Source organism: Equus przewalskii, chromosome 31 (genome assembly GCF_037783145.1).
Source record: "Equus przewalskii isolate Varuska chromosome 31, EquPr2, whole genome shotgun sequence".
Classification (NCBI taxonomy): Eukaryota; Metazoa; Chordata; class Mammalia; order Perissodactyla; family Equidae; genus Equus; species Equus przewalskii.
Genome location: NC_091861.1, coordinates 25,072,134 through 25,096,031, shown reverse-complemented (window position 1 = coordinate 25,096,031; position 23,898 = coordinate 25,072,134). Strand labels below are relative to the sequence as shown.

Here is a 23,898-nt window from a genome sequence, read left to right as displayed (position 1 = left end):
ATACGCATTCAACAGGTATTACAAAACTATTATGAAAATAAGCTCTTTAGAGTTTATATTTTTTCACTTTTATTAATAACTCAATCTTTCCAGAAAGTTCTCTTTTAAAGTATTCTAATATCCAAAGTTTAGCTTTATTATTTCTCTATATCACATATTTCACTATTTCATTATTTGCTCTTGTTAAAAATTTTTTCTAGGGGCAGGACCGGTGGTGAAGCAGTTAAGTTCTCACTTTCCACTTTGGCGGCCAGGGATTCACCGGTTCAGATCCCGGGTGTGGACGTACGTACCACTTGCCAAGCCATGCTGTGGCAGGCATCCAACATACAAAGTAGAGGAAGATGGGCATGGATGTTAGCTCAGGGCCAGTCTTCCTTGGCAAAAAGAGGAGGATTAGCAGCAGATGTTAGCTCAGGGCTAATCTTGCTCAAAAAAAAATTTTTTTTTCTACTTCTTTGGATATATTCATTTTCCACCTTGTTTTAGCCTTTCTTCTGTTTTAATATAAGACTGTATGATTATACATTTCCATCTATGTTCTAAATACTAACATAATGAGAGCTTTCATTTCTAAATTATTTTCTTAATCTGCCTCGTTACTTTTAATAATTTCTTGTTTTTTCATTTTCCTCTTAATTCCTTTTATTTCTTAAATGTTTTAAATATACTTATTTTACTTTGTTTTTGAGAATTCCGTATATTCAGGCTTTGGGTATGCAAGTCCTGCAGATACTACTTTAACAATTCTTTCACTATCTTGTTTTCACACCCACTCCCATTTAAGATGGCTAGTTTTCTCAGGATGACTCACCCAGATGATATGAATCCTTCCTTGTCTGAATTCATGCGTGAATTTTTGCTATAAGTTTTCCTGAAGAGCTTTAACAATTTATTTTCAAATCTCCAGAAAATTAGAGACAGTCAAGTTTCCTCAGTTTCCCTCTCTCTGTAGAAGAAATTTTTCCCCCAGTTCTCCCATTGAGAGCGTGGCCCTTCCAGGTTTCCCGCTATACCTGTGTGTGCGAGGGGTGATGGATGGGGCGGGGGAAGGCGTGGGGTCACCAATCTAGTCACTCATCCTATTCGGTCTCAGCCTCTGTCTTAGTTCCCTTGTGTCTGTAACATCACATGATCTAGAACCTTGCTACCAAAACTGTGGTCCTGAGACGAGCAACATCAGCATCACCTGGGGATTCCGCTAGAAATGCAAAATCTTAGGCACTGACTCCAACAGTTGTCCTTGTGCATTTTTCTCAATTTTCTTTTGGCTTCCTTTCCTGTCCTACCAGCTGCATACTCACATACACTTGTCTCCTATGTACAATAAGAAGTTAAAACATAATTTCTGGAGCAACCGGCTGAGCCGTTTAAATCACAAAAATAACGCAACGACGCCAACATCGGTTCTCGAGATGCAGGGAACCGGGTGCTGGGACCGGCTCCCGCCCGCGGCTGCCTGGTCCATTACAAACCAGCCAATACATCCGTGAGGATGAAAGCAATTCGTGCTACAGCGCCTCTGCCAGTTTCCTCTCAACTCCCCATCCGTCCTCTCCTCTGCCTTCAATCACCACCAAACCACCGCGAAAACCCGGACTAACGGACTCGGGGCGTAGCTGGGCTCCCCGACGGAGCAGGGAGAACCGACGGAGCATGCGTGAAGCGGAGTGCGCGCACATGCGCAGTGGCCGGCGCAGGGCCGCGCGCCCGTCTCCCCGGGTGGCTGCGAGGCTGCGCGCGCGGGTGACGTGTGCGGCGGCGGCCGAGGCGGCGAGGCGCCGGGAGGGGAAGGAGCGGCCGGGGGGGGGGAGGGGGAGGGGGCTGAACCCGGAAGTGGGTAGGCGCTGGAGCGAGCGCGCCCAGAGTGGAGCTCAGCGGCTGGGAGCCAGCGGGGGAGCCCTGGGTTCCCGGTAATGGATCTGTGGGGCGTCCGCCCAGGGAGACCGGGGTGGGAAGGGGAGCGGGCCCGCCGTGGCCGAGCGCATTCTCCGCCCTGGCAGGGCCTGGCAAGGCTCCTCTGCCTCCGTTAGCCGTCCCTCTGGTTGACCCTGCTCCGCCTGCCCTGCGCCCCTCCTGGGGCCGTGTCCTGTCGGGTGGCCTCGGCCGGGGGATCCCCTCGGTCCCCAAAGAGGTGTGCCTGGCCGCCCTGGAAAAGCATGTTAATGGAGAGACTTGGATTTCGCGGCCGCGCTGGCCTTATTGTCACCATCCCAGCGCCCCTAAACCACCCATGTCGCCCTCCTCGACCTGCACCCTCAAAGATCTAGAAGGGGTCCCTCTCTCTTCTGCCCTCCCTTTATCCACCCTGTTTCTGGATCAGCCTTGAAAGGTGTTGTCTAGCTTCCTTTAAAATTATTCTTTTGTTGGCTGTCTTTTCCAACCCGGCCGTCCTTGTTCCCCGCCCTAAAAATCTTAGCCGCAAATGGGTGGAAGCCGTGCCTTGATCATAATTTAGTTCGAATTCAGAAAAGATTCGTGGAAATGCCGTGAAGGATTTAGGATTGCTTTGCCGTGGAGTTATTTTACGTGGTTCTTCCTCTCTTGCAGACCATGACACCCTCGGGCACACCCCTCCAGAAGCTGTTATCCAAGACAATCTAGTTTTTTTCTTTTTCTTTTTTTACAATAAATCCCTCAAGACACTTATGAAGCTTCTTGTTCTGAAATTGTTGTACTGCAATGAAGAAAAGGAGAAAGGTTACTTCAGATCTTGACGAGAAGATCCATCTAGGCTATCGTAAAGATTCTGCAGAAGGCAATGTGGCAGTGGAGTGTGACCAAGTAGCCTATGCTCATCCCACAGAAAGACCAACTCCTGAAGCTCTTCACTGTTATCAGGAACTTCCTCCCTCTCCAGATCAGAGAAAACTTTTGAGTTCTTTGCAGTATAATAAGAATTTGCTAAAGTATTTAAATGATGACAGGCAGAAGCAGCCGTCTTTCTGTGACTTGCTTATCATAGTAGAAGGAAAAGAATTTAGTGCACACAAAGTTGTTGTTGCTGTTGGCAGTAGTTATTTTCATGCGTGTTTGAGCAAAAATCCAAGCACTGATGTTGTCACCCTGGATCACGTAACACACTCAGTTTTTCAGCATTTGCTTGAATTTCTTTACACATCAGAATTTTTTGTGTACAAGTATGAAATACCTCTTGTTTTAGAGGCTGCAAAATTTCTGGACATTATAGATGCAGTTAAGCTGCTGAATACTGAAAATGTTGCCACTTTTCAGTCTGAGCTAACTGAAAAGTCATCACCAGAAGAAACACTAAATGAACTAACTGGAAGACTCTCAAATAATCATCAGTGTAAATTCTGTAGTAGACATTTTTGTTATAAAAAGTCTTTGGAGAATCATTTGGCTAAAACCCACAGGTCCCTTTTGTTAGGGAAAAAACATGGGTTAAAAATGCTGGAGAGAAGTTTTTCCACAAGAAGATCAAAAAGGAATCGGAAGTGCCCTGTTAAGTTTGATGACACCAGTGATGACGAACCGGAAAGTGGTGATGGGTCAGACAATTTGAATCAAGACAATTTCGAAAAGGAAAAGTCAGATAGAAATGATTCTGAGGATCCTGGAAGTGAATATAATGCTGAAGAAGAGGAGCTAGAGGAGGAGATGTCAGATGAATACTCTGACATTGAAGAGCAAAGTGAAAAAGATAATAATGAGGCAGAAGAGGAGCCTGAGGCTGGTGATTCCTTAGGAAATATTCATGAGGGGTTAACTCCTGTAGTCATTCAGAACAGTAACAAAAAAATATTGCAGTGTCCTAAATGTGATAAAACTTTTGACCGAATAGGTAAGAAAAGAAAGCTGCTTTTCTGTCTTGTCATAACTTAACTTTTCATGGATATTTTAAGGTGATAACTAAAAACTAAGCTTTGAAATTAACTTTTAAAAAGAATACTTAAGTAGGATGGATATTTGATTTTCAATACATACTTTACCCTGTTATTTTAAATTTGTTGTGATTCAAGAATTAATTTCAGTATTTATATTAGCCTTTACTTTCTCTTCCTCTTGCCCCAACAGGAGGTGACAGTTCATTAGTTCATGTATTTGGTATAAAAAGCTCCAAAGTATCAAGAATTATGAACGTAGAGCTTTGATTTATATGCTAATTTAATTTCATAGATAAGGGCTATTTTTGAGTCATAGAAAGTTGAATTAGATTATATCAGATTGTTTGCTATTTCCCCTTGAAGATGGTAGTATGTGAGTTAGAAATATAGTCACTTTTCCCGTATCTGGTACTTTTTAGAATTGGGATGTCTCAGACTAGACTGATAGTTAAGAATAAAACTGTACTGAATGCAATTTAATTCTGTAGGTAGAGACTTTAGGAAATGTCTTAATTAGTAGTATTCCTTGGTTATGATAATAGTGAATAAATCAACTTTTCCTTTGTGGGAAAAGTCTATGTAGGAAATGCGGTGTATAACCTTAAGTTAAAAATATGTCAGTGAACATTAATTTTAAGAGATCTAATATTTGCTAATAAAATACTTTTTGGAGGTGTCTTAAATGAACAGTTCTAATGTGAACTTTCAAATTGTAACAATGAAGCGATTTCCTTATAAGTTAAAGTTAAGGAATTGTGAAATGCATTCTACCACCTATAATGATAATGGGAACATGTAAGTGCAATTCGACCTTGTGAAATTACTGGTACAGTTTGCCATATCCCCGAGTTTCTTGCAATTTTGAGTTACATGTGTAACTGATATAGGTGGAAATTGGTTTTATAAGGTATTGGTAATCATTTGCTCTCAAAATATGTGACAGTATGCACTATGGCATAACCGTGGTAACCTGTTTTTGCTTTTTATTACGCCTTTGAATATTTTTCTCTCTAAATAGGAATACTTTTGACAATCGAATTTAATAATTATTTATTACTGTTTTTACTGTGTTTGAGGCTCTGTACAACCTTGAATAAAATAACTTCTCTTGAGTAACTCAATTGGAAGCGCATACAAATACAAGTGACTTGTTAAATTCAGGCTAGATAAGTGCTCTTGTAGAGCTGTGAACAAGTGCTATGAGGGGTATACGGGGAGAAAACGACGTTTTTGGGGTGAGATATCTGGAACTATTTTATCTTTCCAATAGATTCTGCTTCTTAGACTTTGTATTCTTAGCACATATTCCTTGTATTCTGCCTTAATTTTACCTAATTTGACTTGAGATGAGCGAGCAGGGGCCAGTTCATAAATGGCGTTGAAGGCCCGGCACATAGATCTCTAACTGTTCTGTTGAACTCTGGGTGTGTGAGAGAGGGGTTCTATGTTTGAGTAAGATTGGTGAAACTGTATACTGTAATTCGCAGTCGGTATTAACTCTGTCAAATTCTCTACTAAAGAAACCTGCTAATTTTACTTAACCTGGCATTTCCTCTAATTATTGTACCACAGGACACTTTTGGGATATTTCTTTCATTATCCCAAGAAACTAGAGTTCTTTTGCTTACAATTTGGGAAAATACTGCTCAAGATTAAGGTTCTGATATTCTAAGAGGAAGGTGTTTTGCAGCTTTTTTAACCAAGGGAGGCCCAGATAGTTGTGGGAATCAATAGGTCACATTGTAGGCAAATTTCCAGCCTACCTTTCTGAATGTATTTACATTACACTCCTCTTTTCTCCACTCCCCGCTTTTGCATAGCCTCATTGGGACTGCTTACGTTTCCCCAGTTTTTAGAGCAAGAGATTGAGATTGAGATTATGTCATTCTGGCTTAAAAAGCACGAGCTGTGGTGATGTCAGACAGCCTGCATTTTTGAATCCAGGTCTTGGGCAAGTTACTTAACCTGTCTGTGCTTTTGTTTGCTCTTAACATAGAGTGGGATGATGCTAATAGGATGCTAATAATACCTTCTTATGAGGGTTATTAGGAGAATTAAATGAGATAGTCCTTGTGAATCACTTAAGATATTTTATGGAACTTAGAAGGTGTTCAAAGAATGCTAGCTCCTCTTATTATTCATTAATCTAATATAGTTATTAAGTGTCTTTAATATGCCAAATACTGCTAAACAGATATGAATTGATAGATCATCTGTCCTCAAGAATCTTAGAGTTTAATGAGTACATGTAAAAACACAATCATATTGCAATAAAGATAATCTTATCAGGGTAAGTACAGAGGACTGAAGGAATCAGGAAAGATTTCACAGAGCAGATAGTGTTTGAGCTGAGACCTGAAGAATAGGGAGGAATTTACAAGGTAGAGGGACCAACGTGTGCAAAGACGTTGAGGTGTGTTGTGTTCTGGAAATTGCTGGGGAGTGGGTGCTTTCAAGGTGGACAAGGAGGCATAATGGACAAGACAGATGAGAATTGGCAAGTAAATTTTGAATGGTTTTTATGCTATACAGAAGAGTTTACATTTTATCCTGTAAGTGATAGAAACTTGAAAAAACTTTGACAAAGCAAGTGACAGTCTATGGAAGTTTTACAAAGATCATGCTGGCTTCAGTGTGGAGAGGGAAATTGGAAAGGACCATAAGGATATTGCAGACTATGAAGATGGGAATTGGGAATGGGATGTGGAATGAGGGTAGTACAGAGAGTTGTGCTGAGTATAGGCTAAGTGGACTGGTGATGGCTAGAACGAAACTATGTAGAAGGAGAGGACCTAAGTTTCTTAAATGTGTTCCTTTATCATCTCTATCAGAAGTCCTATTTATTCTTCAAAACAACAGTGCAAGGGCCATTTCCCAATAATCCTTCTCATATTACCCACATTCCTTTCACAGGATTTAGAAATGTCCACCTAGGCTTTTGGTTGTTATTTATCTATCTCATTAGATTGTGAGCCTGAAAGCGTTATATCTTACTTTTGGTTAGTATCCTTTGTGATACTCCAGGTCATTTCAAATAAGTTTTCAGTAAGCTCTTGTTTAATTGAACTAGGCTGAAAGGTTGATGCCTGACTTTACTTTGGACTTGTAAACAGCCAGTTAGGTTTCCTTATAAACTTCCAACATTTCTGTCTCAGAGTGGGTTTATGAGAGAGAATGAATAAGCTGAGACCTTCTGCTGGAAGCATTAACTCCACAGTATGTAGTGGACTAATCTGATTCCATTACTTTGGGTCTGTTATCCTTTCTGATATATTTAGGAGTTGCTTGGAGTAAGACTCCTGATCCAGTTATATTTTTCCTTAGGCTACCAGCTGGCCTGTTCTCATGCAAATGAGAGTCCTTTGACCTTTTCCCCTTAAACCAAAAACCTAGTGGGTGAAAAGGCAAAAATAGGGAGAAGATGACAGATGGAGTGAGAGAGAAAATTTGGATAATTTATCTTTTTTATTGTTCCTACTAGGAACTAAAATCTTTCCTTGGATTAAATTTACAGTCTCTTCTAGAGGTAGAAAATGTTTTATAGCTTTTTGAAAAGATGTGACTCAGACCATCCTGACAGAGATTGCACTTGGTTCTTAATAGAGAAGCATTATAATAGTGGCACAATTCTCTACTTTAAGGTTAGATATTTTAGTATTCTTTAGGGTATGTCCTATGAATAAATTCAAGGTGTAATGTAAGATTTAGCAACATCAGATACATAATGAGCTAATTTGTTGATGTTTCTCTTTGTAAAAACTGCATCCAAAATCTGATTATGGTAATTTTTCATGACCCATATAGGGGAATAATAAATTCTGAAGCACAAGGTAACGTTTTTTCATGTGAAAATATCTTTAGTTTGTTTCTCCTGATTTAGGACACAATTTATATTGGATTTCAGTTCAGAAAAATACTGTGGACGAAATTTCTTAATATTATGTATTTTCCGTTGGTGATCAAGAATAGTTGGGCGTAGTTTAGTATTCTCTGAAGGAATACTCTTTTTTGATTGAAAATTTGTTTGAAATGAACATTTTGATATATTATTGACTTCTCTTCACTCCGTAGAAAAAGAAGAAATAGATGTAGATGTTGACTGTGTTTGTACTGAGGAGTAGCCCCCACACCCCTACCGTTTGACTTAAATGTGGGAGTTCTTTGCAAATTAAAATTAAAATTTGCATTAATAAGAAGAAAGCTTTTTCACTGTAGAGATTCTTCATGTCATAGTGGATTATTCAAATTTATATATTTTCATTGGTCTCTTTGGACTTTGCTGAATTTATTTAAATCATTTTTTAAAAATTTTGGCTGTCTCAGTTTAAATTTCCAAACTTTCTGTTTTCTTTTTCATGGTTAAGTCTGGCTAAGTCTACTAGTCTGCAGGAAAATGGAAGTTAATAGTTAAAAGTGGCTTTGACTTTTAATTTAACTGCCATTTTATTGGTTTTAATATTCAACTACATGTAACCTACTTTTTATTTGCAAGTAAGAAAGAATTTCTTGCCTTTAAATACAGGGAAAATGTAACTAATTATTAATTGAACATCCTTCCAGCAAAGGCGTTTTCATAGAAAATAAAGATTTGGTGAAAAATTTTTCGTATACTTTGAGATTTTTATTAAGTTGCTGTTCCTGTTCACTTGGGTATAAAAATGAGGAGATTTAAGCATTTGAGGCTTGATAAGTTATCTTTCAGTCTTGAGAATCTGTGTGAAACATGCATGGTCAATCCCCAGTTAGGAATGGACCTATTCCAGAAATCACTTATAAGTTAGTCATTTAAAAATGGAATAGTGTACTCTTGATTTGTTTACTTTTTTTTTTTTTTTACCACAGGTAGGTATCATCTACATAATTTAAAAAGCAAGTTTTAAAAAAACGAAAAAAATCTTTTTTTTAAATTCCATACAGTGTCCTCTATCTTTTCCAAATTAAAATTGAAGAATATTAATACATATTGATAATGTTTGGATTCTGTAGCTTCTCTCATATCTCATGTGTAACAAATGTTAAGGTATCCAAAACAAGTATGCCATATTATAATAATAAAGAATAAAATCAACTCAGAAAACATTTTCCCCAAGAAATTACATTATACCAGTAGTGTTCTGGTTATACCCCGCAAAAAGTAATGTAAATCCGTGTTTTTCCAATTTTTTTGGATGGTTCAAGGTCAGCAATATGTTATTATGAATATACATACTTATACCTGTGTGCTCATACATAAATCGAAGCAAAAAAGTTGTATGAAACTAGTGTGAATGCTCTGTTTTCTACTCTATTCTATTCGTTTTTTCCTCCCAATGCTAGTCACAACCCAAGGAACTGATTTCATGAACACTGATGACCTTAGTTTGTCAAACACTGATCTAAACCATAATGTAGTGCACTCTTGTTTTACAGAACCTATTTATTATTTGTGATGTCTGTAAAAAGTCATTCCAGGTTTCACCTTGGGATGCACAGGAACACCTTTCGCCCAATAAAGTCCTGTATTAGAGCTCATCCCTTGAGCACAGCAGGGGCAGTGGTGGTGGTAGGGTGTGTATGTATGTGTAAGTGAAGCGTACGCCCCAGCAGTGGCGGAGGAAGAACTGAGATACGAGGCAGTTTTAGCAGTGGCCAGGAGAGAAGGCGAAGTGCTTCCAGTGTTGTGAGACAGCTGAAACCTCAGTTTGAGCTGTTATATACTCATAAATCAGCTGTATCCATATTTATATTTGAGATGTCCGTACACGTCCATACTGTGACTTGTAATCTATATAATAGTAATAATGACTAATATTTTAGTGCTTACTATGTGCTGGGATGTTTTAAGTGTTGTGAATATATTTACTCGTTCACTTCTCACAACCTCATGAAGTGTTAATCAGTGTTGGTAGAGAGAGGTTAAATTATTAGCTTAATTAAGATCACACAACTAATTTAGCACGTGCCCAAGCATTGACTGAGTTTTCTGACTATATGCAGGTAAAAAAGGCGTAGACCACTAACTGTGTGGTCTGTATCTAAATACCTAATGGATTTTTCATTATACTTTTGTTTTTCTTTGCTTATGATTGTTATCTTCCCTACCTTAAGGAAAATACCTTGTTCCCTTTCCTCAGTATTCTTTATGTAAGTGCAATGTAATTAATTTTTAGATAATATTCTACATGTTCATTAAATTTAATCATATATAGGATACATAATAAATTGGTGAATTTATTTTATTAAGAAGACAAGTAATTATGATAACCTTTTTTTCTTCAGTGCCCTTGGAATACTTGTTTTTTTTCTGATTTCCATTATATATGTGTATATATGATGTATCTTTTTTTTTTTAAGTGTGTGACTGAAATGCTAGACTTTTGCATTAGCCTTCACCTGAAGAAAAATTTATGCATTTACTTTGCAGGACAAAGCAAAGCTAAACTGTTAATTGAAAATTGCTCTTCATATGGGTAGTATTTTTTCTTATTTTTATTGCCTGTTGCTTGAAAGTGTCCTTAATTGAAATTTCTACTTTCATCTGCTAGGTGTGCTCATTCACAGCTTTGATTACAGAGTAATAATAATAGCCAACATTAATTGGTAGCTTATAATGCCAGACACTGTTGTGAGTGCTTTATGTATATTCATTTATTCTTATGACAGTCCTCTGAGGTAAATATTATTCCATTTTTATTTTTATTTTATACATTTTTAATATTCGGTTATTATTTTTTCAGATGAGAAAGATTTGAGGCTTAAAAAAGGTTTTGTGTCCAAGGTCACATAGGCTGCCATTTAAAGCTGCAGTATTCATTTCCAGGTCATGGATCCAGGGTCAGAGCTCTGGCCTTTGATGCTGCTCTGCCTCTGTAACGTGGACATTTATATTCTAAATAATGATGTGAAAGAATTTTAGTCTGAGTAGGAATATAAGTGAAAAGTAAGCCACATGTATATTTTTCCTTCATTTTTTTATTGTAACTTTTCTCTTTGGAAAGTCTACGTTGAAATTCTTGATTCTTTCTATAGGAAATACCTGTAATATTTGTATAGAACTCAGAGATGTATTCAAATTATAATACAAATTTCACATTAGTATGACTGCAGGTGTCTGCATATTATATCTGTTCATCTTACTGTTTTTCCACTCTCTCTGATATTGCCCGTGTATGTTGTTGGCTTCAGCAGTTTATTTGAAGCATGTAGTCAGGTACAGGCGATTTTCTTGTTTCCTAGTGTTTCTGAGTTGGAGGGGTCTCATATGAAAGGGCTGTGGTGAAGTTTAGGGTTTGTTGAGTATTCCAGAGTTGTAGTACCCTTTCCGGGTGACCTTTTGTGGGAAGAGAGATGAAAATATCATATATTATAAGATATATAAAATATCATTTTGCCTTTTTAGGATTTTTTAAAAGGACTGTCAGATCTGAAAATTCCTCTGTTTCATGCGTATACGTACTGAAAATGAAATGTGAAAATACTATATCTTAAATGATGAGTGGATCTTTTCCTGAAGGTCACTTTTAAACTAAAAGAATATATTTTAAAGTTTTTATTTAAGCTCAGAGAATTTGCCAACAGAATCTTAAGCAAATTTCCCCAAATTCTTGATTTTTAAAATGTTTAAATATGAATAAGTGGTTTTTTTAAATGACCCAAGTTTTTGAGGAAAGGGATACTTTGAGCAGTAAGCTCGCTCGGAGCAGTAAGTCTGTGAGGTTTATCAGAGATATATACTTAGGTAAACTTTTTTCTAGTTTCTGATGTGGGTGTGGGTACTAAATATGTTATTATTCATGAGATTTTATTCCACTGTCAAATTGCAGCCACTATGTGGTAAGTGTACTGAATTTAATTTTAATTTCTCTTTTTATAGGGAAATATGAGAGCCACACACGTGTTCACACAGGTGAGAAGCCCTTTGAGTGTGATATTTGTCACCAGCGCTATTCGACAAAGTCTAACCTAACTGTTCACAGAAAGAAGCACAGTAATGAAACAGAATTTCATAAGAAGGAGCACAAGTGCCCTTACTGTAATAAACTTCATGCAAGCAAGAAGACTTTAGCCAAGCATGTTAAGAGGCAAGTATTATCTTGCTTCCGTAATACACTTGATTGTGCCTTCTGATTTAAGTATGGAGTAAGCTGAAAACATCTTTGGAGTGCTGCTCTCCAGTTCTTTCATCGCTTAACGTTTTGCAGACTGCAAATTTATTAAGAAAAGAGCGGCCAACGTTAGTTCATATTTTTTATTAATGCTGTTGAGCTAAAGTTTTTTGATGTTGAAACCAGATCTGTAGTCTATACTATAGAGATTTAAGATAGAGCATTTTCATTATCCTGTTTTCTGTGTTGGGTTTGGGCAAGTATGTTTTCAAAATGTGGTGTTTTAGAACTCTAGGAGACTTACTTCTCATGCTCAGCTTTGTCTTTAGTGTATAAAAACTTGTGAGAGAGAGAATGCTTAGTACAGTTTGCATATTTAACTCTAAGAAATTAAATTTACTGAAATCTGAACTAAAAAAAGAATCAAGTGAATTACCTTAAGATTGATTATCTGTGAATAGCTAGGTTCCTGAATATATTTAGAATATGATTAGGCTTTTCTTTGACTATTTCTGCATAAATTTAGGCGTACGCATTCATTTATTAAAATGATAACGATACCTATAATAAAGTACTCACATGTGCCTGCCTCTTTAAGAAAAGCATCGGTGATTGGTTCTTATAATCGCTGTCAACAGATCCTATGGAATATTGACTTAACTACTGTAACTGTTCTCTGATAATCTTTTTATTTTTTTCTTACAGATTTCATCCTGAAAATGCACAAGAATTTATTTCCATTAAGAAGACTAAGAGTGAAAGTTGGAAATGTGATGTAAGAGCTTTTCATTTGCAGTAGAAAACCAAAATAAATGTAATGTTACGTTTTGGGAAGACAATTAGATTTTAAAGTAAAGTATAATATAAGTAATATAAACTTATCTCACTTTTAGATCTTTCTTTTATGCAAAGTTATCCTAATATTTTTGTAAATTGAGCCTGGTATGAGTTAGTTTTTAGGTTATGGACCTGAGAAATAAAAATTGTACTTTTTATTTCTATTATAATCAGTAAACCATCTATTTACTGTGGCATTACTGTTGCACAGAGTATAAGATGTTAGAATTTTCCCTCCATTTCTGATTATCTGTTGCTACACACAAACACCTCAAAACTTAGTGACCTTAAACAACCGTTTTATTTTATTTTACCATTTTGTGGGTCAGTAATGTAAATTTGGGGCAGCGCTTTGCTAGGTAATTCTTCTGTTCCACATGGTTTCAGCTGAAGTCACTCAGTTGTTTTCAGCTGGTGGATGGTCTGATCTGGTCTGGTTTGTGGCCACTGTTAAAGCCGCGCACTCTCACGGCCAGCAACGTGGTGCTGACCAACAGCTAGTTGCTCAGCGAGGACAGGTGGCTGGGGGCCTTGATTCTTCTCCACTTTGGTCTCTTCCTCGGGCTCCTTGAGCTTCCTTGTAGCACGGCATCTAGACTCCAAGAGTGAGTGCGTGTTCCAAGAAGCCTGGAAAAACTATAAGGCTTTTTACCGTCCAGCCTCCGAGGTCTCAGAGCATCACTTCCAACACTTTCTGTTGGTCAAACAAGTGACTACAGCCAGGGGAATTTAAGGAGTGGGGAATTAGTCTCTATTTTTCATTGGTAGGAGTAGCAAAGAATTTGTAGATATCTTTATTCTACCACTCTCCCTAAAGTACTTTTCCATTATTTAGGTAAATATTGTTAAAAGGAACCACCAGCTATCATTTTGTCTTCTTTACGCCCAGGCTTCAATTTATATATACAGCAAAGTTCTCACATTTCTCTGATTTTCACCTATAGGAATTGAAGTTAATTCTTAATTATTTGGATCTACATGAGTTGGTTTCTTCTCTTACTAAGTTTCATCATCCTTAGCTGTAAAATGATGATAATTATATCTACCTCATGGGATGATTGTGACAATTAAGTAAAATAATCTGTGGATTACTTAGCATTGTGCCTGGTATATAGTACATGCTATATTATGATCACTGTGCCGTTGTTATTAGAGCAGCCCCTCCTTCCCCTTTTTAAATCTGATGTCTGCCAAATTTCTTTAAAAAGCTATGTCTCTTCTTTCTGCCCACTTCAAGAAATAAATTTTAAAATGATTTTTCTGTAGTTTCGTACTCCTATTTCTAATCAAATATATGGCAATAATGGTAAAACCATTTATTTGGGACATATAAGTGGTTTAAAATATAAGTTTAATGGATTTAGAAATCTTGACTAGAATTAAGAATGTAAGATTACTCTCTAATCTTGGAAATTAGCCTATTAGAAATGTAAGGAGTGGAAATTTGTCTCCCTTTAGTACTAATTTAAATGATTCCTTACTGTAATTCATCCAAGGTGTTTTTCTGTACAGTTGGAATTTGATTATACTTTTGGTAAGTTTTCTGTTGGGAGAAATTTCTCTTTAGCTGCTTGAATTTATGTGTTTATTTCTCATCATGAGCTTTGTATTTTAATTTTTAATTCGGGTTCCCTTACATTTTATGTGCATTTTCTTTTAGATTTGTAAGAAATCTTTTACTCGAAGGCCCCACTTGGAGGAACACATGATTCTGCATTCTCAAGATAAACCTTTTAAGTGTACCTATTGTGAAGAACATTTCAAATCACGATTTGCACGGTTAAAGCATCAAGAAAAGTTCCATCTGGGTAAGCGAATTGCTTTTTCTAAAAGCAGCCGTGGCAATGACTGATTATCGTGTCATGCTGGAGGAGCCTGCTGCTGTTGGACCACTTAGGAGAAGGAAGTCGTATAAATTGGGGGGAGTACTGGATCCGCTGCAGTTCCTAGAGATGAGTAAATGTGTGTGTTTAATTTTTTGCTGGCAGTGTGTCTGTGGTCATAAACTGCATTTATTCACAGATGGTTATTGGATATGTTTGTGAATTTTTAGGATAAGGCTTTTTGTTTTGGAAAAAACTCATTTTTCAGAGAGTGCAATAAATTTTAGTATATTTGGAGTTTAGTATTGTATTTGATGCATTCCCCTCTATAGCTTATGGCCAAGGTGGAGACTTGTGTCCTAGATGGTAGTACATGTAGGTACATTTATGACAATTAATCCAAATAATAAATTGTCACCCCAAGTGGAGGCCTTTTCCTTGCTGTCCTATTCAGTGTTTTTATTGAGAACTTGGATAAAAATAGATACTTGATGCTTATGAAGTTTGCAGATGACATAAAGCCGGCAGGGGTAGTTAATATAGCAGAAAATGAAAATGTAAAGAAAATCCCTGTGCTGTACAAAAGGTTAAAACAAATTAAGTTAAAGTTAATTAAGAATAAATACAAAGTCATAAACATGGGAATGATCTGAGTTTTAGTCGTTGGGGTTTGCAGAACTGAAAAATGCTGCAGAATCCAAACTCCTCATTCCACAGAGGTGCCGAGTGGCAGAAGCTTTTTAGGCGTGATCTGAACCACTAACGTCAGATGACTGACAAAAACCATTGTAGTCTTAAACTATATTAATAGAAATGTATTGTTCAGAGTTAGGGAGATAATCGTCTCACTGATTTTAAATTGATAGGGTTAGTATTTCCTCTCAGCATTTCTAAGATGCCATCACATGGAAATACATTTTGTGATGACTGGAACCGTGGTTGGAGACGTTTATGGTTGCATGTTGCATGTGTGAAGTTTCTTTAGGCATTAGTTCCAGGAAAAACAGTTTCTATTGGGGAATTGGTGGACTTCTTCCTTTTTGAAATGAGAACCATAGGTAATCTTTTTTTGTCCCACCTTGTAGAAACATCAGAGCCAAATCTAATAATTTTTATTATTAACATATTTGCTTCCACTTCCTTTTTCTGTTCTTGATATTCTATTTCAACTTTCATTAAATACATCAGTTGGTAAATAAATAGACATTCTAAGGACATTGAGTGGAAATTCTAAAGTATAGGTTTATTTTTAATTTAGAAAATTTTTTAAGTATTGGAACTTACAAATTGAAGTAACTTGTCTTGTACAGTAGTTACTTTCCTCCCAGTGAAAGTATACAAGCAGGTACTGAACTGATCAGAGGTTAGTGTTGTCGAAGAGAGCATTCCTGAAAAGGTGGTCAAACCAGGAGATTTTTATGATTTGTTGTTAAAGGATTATTTTTCTATCATGCTCCAGGGTTTCAATAAGGAGAAGTGTCTCAGAAATGCTAGGTAGTAAGATTTAGCTAACCTGCTAACTAAAGTTTACTGAAGCAAATACCCAAGGGAAGTACATTCACCATGCAAAGTAGTAAATATTTATTGAACAACTGTTAACTATATGATCAGCTCTGCGTTAGGATCTGGAGACACAATTCCTGCCAAATTAAATTACAGCCCCCTGGGTAATCAAACTAGTAAATAAATCATTACATTATAATGCTATGCCCACTCAGATATTTCACAAGTGATTAGATAGTTTGTATAATTTTTAATAAGAGTTGACATTTACTATGTTAGGTTGGCATTTACGGGAACTAAAGTTTAATAGGAGTGGCGTGATGTAGAACTGGAAGGTAGGAGACTTTATATCCAGGCTTGTTTTCCACGTCTGACTTCGCTGCTCACTGTGTGAGCTGGTGCAGCCTCGCAGAGTGCCAGCCTCGTTTATGAAACAGGGTTTTCAACCTGCCTCCTAGACATTGTCATGAGGATTTAATGAGGTAATGCGTGTTGAGAGCCAAGGATAGAGCCAGGCCTGGTTTGCTTTGCTTTCTCTTTCTCTGAATATATTATCGTTTATAGTATTATAAGTATTAATTTTCAAACCTTTGAGAAATATGGTTTGTGAAATAAAACAGTAGCTTTCCATTTTTGGCCGTCATTATTTATGAAAAAAAATATACCAAATAGGATATACACACACACACTTAGATACTCAACTTTGCGTCCCATTTCTGTACTTCTCTTTCCTAGAATCACTGAATATTTTAGATAAGTGGTTCAAGTCTGGGGTGTGGTCCAAATATTTGCATTTCTAACAAGTTTCCAGGTGATGCTGGTGCTGATGGTCCAGATACCACACATCTGACACACCTGAGAATTACTGCTTTAGGTTATTCAAAGCCACATGTGTGCTCCCCACATTAGGGTTACGTATTCTGTAAATCAGAGGGAGAGATATCTGAGAAACACAATCTGAACACTTAGGGGAGAAGAATTTTTAATACAGCTCTATTTATAAGTGCAGAAGTTACAGTTTGGCTTTAAAAAGTCAGATCTTCTCATTCTGTCCTATCTAGAGTGTTGGCATGAAAATCAGCTTTAGTTTTAAGTTCCCAGCACAGCTTCATAAATAAAAGTTCAAAGAAGTTTGGCTGCATGCAAAACTGGATATCCAGTACAGAAAAAAAAACTATAGTTGGTATTTTCTTTGAAGAACCCTGATAAGTAACAACATGAAAGAGAATGCTCCTTTCTTCCTTCACCCAGCTGGAGTCTTCAGTAATACATACAGTTATTACTTTATAAAAAGTTTCACAGGTAGCGATTTCACTCTTCCCTAACACGCACTTCCCATAATAAGCACATCTTGGCACTTTTATTTGCTTCCTCTATTTTTTCAACTATGTAAATGTTGACTCTCGTTTTCCCAACTTCTTGGAGCCTCTTGCTAGGGGGAGGGATGTGAGAGGGAGTGGAGGAATTTTTCTTAGTGCTTTAGTAAACCTAGTGCTAGGTATGAATTAAGACTCAATCAATACTTGTTGAATGAGTTAAGGAATGAATAAAAGACTCAGATGCCAACAAAGATGAAATATTAGACATTTTAAATATGCTAAAGATAATACCATATACATTTTGAGGTCGTCTCTCATTTCTCATGTGCAAAAACATGTTGAAACTCCCCCAAAACTACTGTGGCTATGCACACTTTTGCTTGTAGACATTTTTCGGAATTCTAGTGTCCAAATGCCATTTTCTTTCCATTGTGCTATTATGATTAATTCTTCCTTAGAATTTTCTTCTTCGTTTTACTTTTCCTAATTCTGAGACATCTTCTTCCAGATACACAGCTCCCTTGACCTGCATATACTGTACTTCTTTTTCACACATCCTTCGTCTTCCTTTTAGTTCTCCATTCAGCAGGACTCTGTCTTCTTCTCTCCAGTTGTTGATTTGGTAAAATCGTGGTGAAATTGGGAATCCAGCTAGCGTCAATATTACTGTGAGAAATCTGGGTTTAATGTTGTAAGACTGAATAGAAATGGGCCACAATATTTTCAATCTGGTCAACATCATTCCAAGTTTGTGATTATAAGGAACAGCAATACATCTCCAAACCATGAGTTCTCTTAAGTCCTCTGTTTATTCTTCCACAGTTTCTCATTACCTCCTTTTCCCAGAAGTTTACTGTGTAACATTTTCTTCTTGTTTCAGTCTGATTTCAAACTAGGAATCGGCCATTTCAATTTGTTAACTCATTAGCTTATTCAGCATTTATTATATTAGATGCCAGGCCGTATACTCAGCTCTAGGAAAATAGAGATGATTGTAATCTGACATCTGGGAATAAACAATCTAGAAGGGAAGAGAAAAATAAAAATAAATAATTACATTGTGTTATGATATATGCACTAATGGTAGGAGGTATAAATTTATAACATAGCTACTAAATTTAATTTAGTATCTACTCTTTAAACTTTAGATGCACACTCTTCTTTCCTTTTAGGTCCTTTTCCATGTGATATATGTGGTCGTCAGTTTAATGACACTGGAAATTTGAAACGCCATATAGAATGTACCCATGGTGGGAAGAGAAAATGGACTTGCTTTATCTGTGGAAAATCCGTACGAGAAAGGTGAGGAATTATCTACACACCCAGAAAAATCCTGGTAGTGTGTGTAGAAATCATTAACAAATATAGTTTATAAGGATTAGGGTAATGCAAGACACAAGATACTTGAATCATGCTTTAATTTAAAATTTAAGGATAAAAGAAATTATGTAAGATGTTATTGAAGGTAATATGAAGTCAGGATTTGCAGGTTTAGATTTAATGTAGGTATCATTTTTTCTGTTTCTGAAACCTCACTATGAATACATTAAAGGTCGTTCATTTATTTTAAAGACAGTAAGCTACAGAGACGGGGGAACAGAAAGGTGACAAGAGCAGCACAGGTTTGGAAGCTAGAAAGCAGATGGATCAGTGGTAACTGACTTAGCAGATCTAAGAATGGCAGATCCCAAATTGGCAATGGAGAAATCAAGAACCTAGTTTACATCACAGAACCCACAAAAGGTACAGTGAGCGGCAGTATCAGATACCTGTGGGACTAGGGTGAAGGACGGAGGAACAAGGAGCACGAGAGGAGAAACTGCTTGAGAAGTTAGACCGTTGGGTCCTCCATCACCCACACAGGCCATTGCTGCTGGCACCTCCCATCTCCCACCCCGGCAGATGTCTGGACCAGAGTATCCATGATGCTGTAGGATGGAATGCATTCTGAATGCTGAAAGCAGTGAGCCCCAGGCCTTATCTCTGCTGACACCTTGGCTTTTAGATTTTACCCTCTGAGCAGCAGATCAGAACACAATTCCTTGAAAACCTGAGCACCGAAGGTCCAATATATTTGCTAACAAATAGTACACCCAGCTCACCTACAGTGAAGCAGGGTCATCGGGCCCACCTGTGCTTTGACCTTAGCCACTCACACTTAATCATCTGCAGATGGTGAGGAGTTACAAGACAGAACTGTGTTGTGTTTCCATCACAAACAAAGCAAAAACCTGAAGGAAACGTTATACAGGAAGGAAACTTACAAAAAAAGAAGTAGACAATTATTATTAATATCCCCAGTGGAAGCTATTGAATCCATTAGGCAAGAACAGAGTCACTCTATAAGAACAGAGTTGCTATATAGAAGAGTCACATAACAAATCACAGCTCCCAGAAATTCAAGGCATGACAAAGTAAACACCTTAATGGAAGGATTGAAAGGGACAGTTGAGGGAATCTTCCAAAAAGCAAAGCAAAAAGATACAGAAATGTAAAATAAAGATTAGAACTTTAGAAAACCAGACAAGAGGTCCAGAAAGAAAGAGCAGAGAAAATGGAAGGAAAAAAAATCGTCATTGAAATAATGCAAGATGATTTCCCAGCACTGGGGGACACAAGTTGTGAGACAGAATTGACCATCATATGCTTAGGACATTAGATGAAAATAAACCCACTCCAAGGTACATCGTTACATTTCAGAACACTGAGGACAAAGAGAAGCTTCTCAATGCTTCTGCTTTTTCTAGGGAAAAAAGACACACACATTGAGGGGCCGGCCTGGTGGCGCAGCGGTTAAGTTCACATGTTCTGCTTCTCAGTGGCCCGGGGTTCGCTGGTTCGGATCCCAGGTGCAGACATGGAACCGCTTGGCAAGCCATGCTGTGGTAGGCATCCCACATATAAAGTAGAGGAAGATGGCCATGGATGTTAGCTCAGGGCCAGGCTTCCTCAGCAAAAAGAGGAGGACTGGCAGTAGTTAGCTCAGGGCTAATCTTCCTCAAAAAAAAAATTAAAAAAAAAAAACACACACTGAATTAAGAGTTAGAATTACTTGGACTTCTCTCTGAATAGCAACACTAGAAGTAAGATAATGCAGTTGTACCCTTCAAAATTCTGAAAGAAAGTAATTTTCAACCTAGAATTCTGCTTTTAGTCAAACTAACAATCAAGTCTGAGGATAAAATGAAGACATTTTTCGTGATGTCAAAAAATTAGCCTTTGCTATACTCTTTCTCATGAAGCAACTAAAAGGTGTGCTTCAGCGGAATGAGAAAGTAAACCGATGAAGAGGAAGACAAGAGCTACAGGAAACAGGAAGGAGGGAAAGGGAGTTCAAAGGAGCATGGTGAATGAAGATCCCAGGATGTCAGATGTGCAACATATGTATGTTATGGGTAGCCAGTCCACACTAGTAGGAGTCATGACCTATGACATGTTGAGGGTGGTCACTGCTAAGATGTCTGCTGGCATGTCTCCTCTTTTAACTATGGACAGACTGCTAGAGCAGGTCTGACGCAAAATCTTTTCCTTTTTTAACTGTGGTAAGAACATTTAGCCTGAGAACTACCCTCTGAACAAATATTTAAGTGTACAGTACAGTATTGTTAACTGTAGGCACAGGTTGTACAGGAGTTCTTTAGAACTTACTCATCTTGCATAACTGGAACTTTATACCTGTCAAACCGCACCTCCACATTTCCCCCTCCCTGACCTAGATTCCTATCTGTACTCTGCCACCATATAGTACCTGTATGCTAATCAGGTTCCTACTTTTGTCTTTGTGCCTTGCTGTTCAGTTTAACTGAGAATATTCATTTCATTTCACAGAAATGTTCTTTTTTGACCTATCCATGAGAATTAGAGGTAGGTCATGGGAAGCTTAGGAGCAAAATATATACAGCAGCCTACTTACTTTGTATTTCTGCCAGACTTCCAGTACCTGGTCCCCTCTGGCTTGTCAGATGCTCTGATTGTGACGAACCCTATGTTTTCCAGTATTTATTCCTGACTTTACCCACTGACATGCTGGAAAGGGCTCTCGCTAATGCTCAGGGAAGCTACAGCGAGACTTCGACACAGAGACCCTGTGCATCTTCTCTTGTGGGTCCTTATCTAATAGTGGCAATGTTGATACGTTTGTGCTTGCTACTCAGGTGTTCAAAAACATACGATATATTGTTTGGTGATATGTACTACATAGGTAGTAGAACAAATGAAAAAGAAAGAGAATCCTTGACATAAATGGTTATTTCTGAGAGAGGGAGGCTGAGATCAAGGAGGAACATGCCAGTCATTCTAAGGTGTGTAATGTTCTGTGTCTTTTCCTGCATAGTATTCGACACTATTCCTGAAACAGTGTAATTCAGTAAATAAAATTTCCATCATTTAAAAAAATTATAAATGCCACTTTCTTGAAATAACAGATGGATATGATGGCAGAATAGGAAAATCAGTATGCTGTATTCATCTGAGAACTTATATTTACAGATTGATAAATTATAAAGTTTATGCATTATAAATTCTTTTTTTCCTCTTAAAGGTCTTTCTGTAAAAACAGAAAGCAAACAAACCAACAACCAAAACAACCTTTCCATCTTTTTACTTTTATTACTTAGTAGGTAAGGATCTAGGAATAGTTTTGTTGGTATTTTCCACATGGCTGGGCTTACCTGCAGACTCACTTGTTGGGTGCTGGTGGGTCTGGTAGAAGAGCACCATCTACTGGCAGACTCAGCCTTTTCGCTCACTAGTTATGGGATTGAAATAAAAACCAAGTGGTAGTGACAGTAAGAAGCCTGCAAGGTCAGACACATTGCCTTTTACTTTCTTTCCCCCCAAAATAACCTTGTCTGTCCTTACTCAGCACTTTACATCTGTGGGAAATCTCTGAATGTCAGAACTATAGGAAATGCTGGGGATGTGTGTGGAGCAGCGGTGGTTACACAGCGGTCTGTCCAGGGGTCCGTAGGGCTGGGGAACTCAGGATCTGCCATGATTGTATCTTTTCTGTGGTTTCCCTTTTTCACCTTGGCATCAGCAAATTACAAGTACCTGTGAAGTTTTCTTTGCCTTAAAACATTCTTTTAACAAGTGTTGAGCACATATTTGAAAGGAATAGTACTGATAAACTGGATTCCTTATGTATTATTAAACTCTCTCCACTAAAATTCCCATCAATTTTACCTAATTCAGTAGTGACAATTGAGCATTTTTCATTTGTGCTTCTTGAAAGTTTGCTTAAGCTATCTAGTTAAATCTTTGAGCAAACCATTGGCAAACGATGCCAAAGTTAAATTTTTTCCTTCTTTTAAGAGAGAGACATAACAAGCACGTTTGTGTTCTGGTGAGACTAATCCAATAAGGAGCAAAAATATTGTAGGAGAAAGGGGACAACTGCCGTAGTATCTGTTAACTTGGACACCTTTCTAGCAAGATTTCTGGAAATCTGTGGTAATACATACGTTGGCATTAAAAAATCTTCAGTTAAATGTATGCTTTTTAACACAGAACTACTTTGAAAGAACATTTGAGAATCCATAGTGGAGAAAAGCCTCATCTTTGCAGTATTTGTGGGCAAAGTTTTCGTCATGGAAGCTCGTACAGGTCAGTCAAGCCATTTTTTTCCTATATTAACTAAGATAAAATTATATCTCCATTTTAATTCTGTTTTCTTATCGTTGCATCAGTTGTTTGTTGAATTAAAACATTTCTTAGCACTTACGATAAGCAAAGTTGTGCAAAAAAACTTTACTGTATAGACTTTTTCCCTATGTTATAATTTTAATATTGTCTTCCTTCTGTGCTATAAACAAGTATTAAATATTTTCTCATCTCCAGGTTTGCTGAATGCTTTACTAAGTCGTTTAAATATTTATTTCACTGCCTTTTTTTTGAATCAAAATTCATTAAAACTCTGGTGTTCTAAACTTAGCGTATTTCTTCATTCTTGATTATCAAAGAATATTTTGGTGTGAAAGTATGGCAAAATGGAAAACTCGAGGATTCTCAATTTTAGGAAGTTTTCTGTGCATTAGTTGTAACTTATGTAATTATTTTTATAGCTGAATCTGGCACATTTGCAGTTGATTATGAAAAGTGGTTTTTTTCTGAATAAATAGTAGGTGGCTACCTACTGTGAGATATGTGTACAATTTTAATTTTTGTTAATACTCTTAAGAATTTTAATCTTAAGTCTTTAATTTTTACACTTTCATTTAGTATTTACTTCTTTTTAAGTTTTAACAGAATGTTTCCGCTTTAGATGTAGTCCAGCCAGTTTACTGGTTTTGGTCATGAGAATCAGCACCTGTTTTGGCAACTTGAATGGAGAAGCTGTTCATTTCACTAGGATATACATAGGTGGAGGATTGTGGGGATAAAAATAATTGAAGTTAAATGAATTTTAATAAATTAAACCTTTGATGATCTGTCTTTGGGTGACTATAAAATGAGCCACATTTTATGTGGTTAGTGTGAAGAAAAG

The 23,898-nt window shown here is 37.2% G+C and overlaps 1 protein-coding gene across 1 annotated transcript in view; it reads left to right on the top strand.

Annotated features, from left to right (window-relative positions):
• The first annotated feature begins 1,788 nt into the window (after positions 1–1,788).
• Positions 1,789–23,898, top strand: part of ZBTB41 (zinc finger and BTB domain containing 41) — a 43,327-nt gene continuing 21,217 nt past the window's right edge. Inside the window, exons 1-7 of the mRNA XM_070602416.1 lie at positions 1,789–1,913; positions 2,551–3,805; positions 11,701–11,908; positions 12,638–12,707; positions 14,430–14,577; positions 18,587–18,716; positions 22,923–23,018. Of these exons, the coding sequence (XP_070458517.1) occupies positions 2,683–3,805; positions 11,701–11,908; positions 12,638–12,707; positions 14,430–14,577; positions 18,587–18,716; positions 22,923–23,018 (1,775 nt within the window). The 5' untranslated portion in view covers positions 1,789–1,913; positions 2,551–2,682. The remainder of the gene's footprint in view (positions 1,914–2,550; positions 3,806–11,700; positions 11,909–12,637; positions 12,708–14,429; positions 14,578–18,586; positions 18,717–22,922; positions 23,019–23,898) is intronic.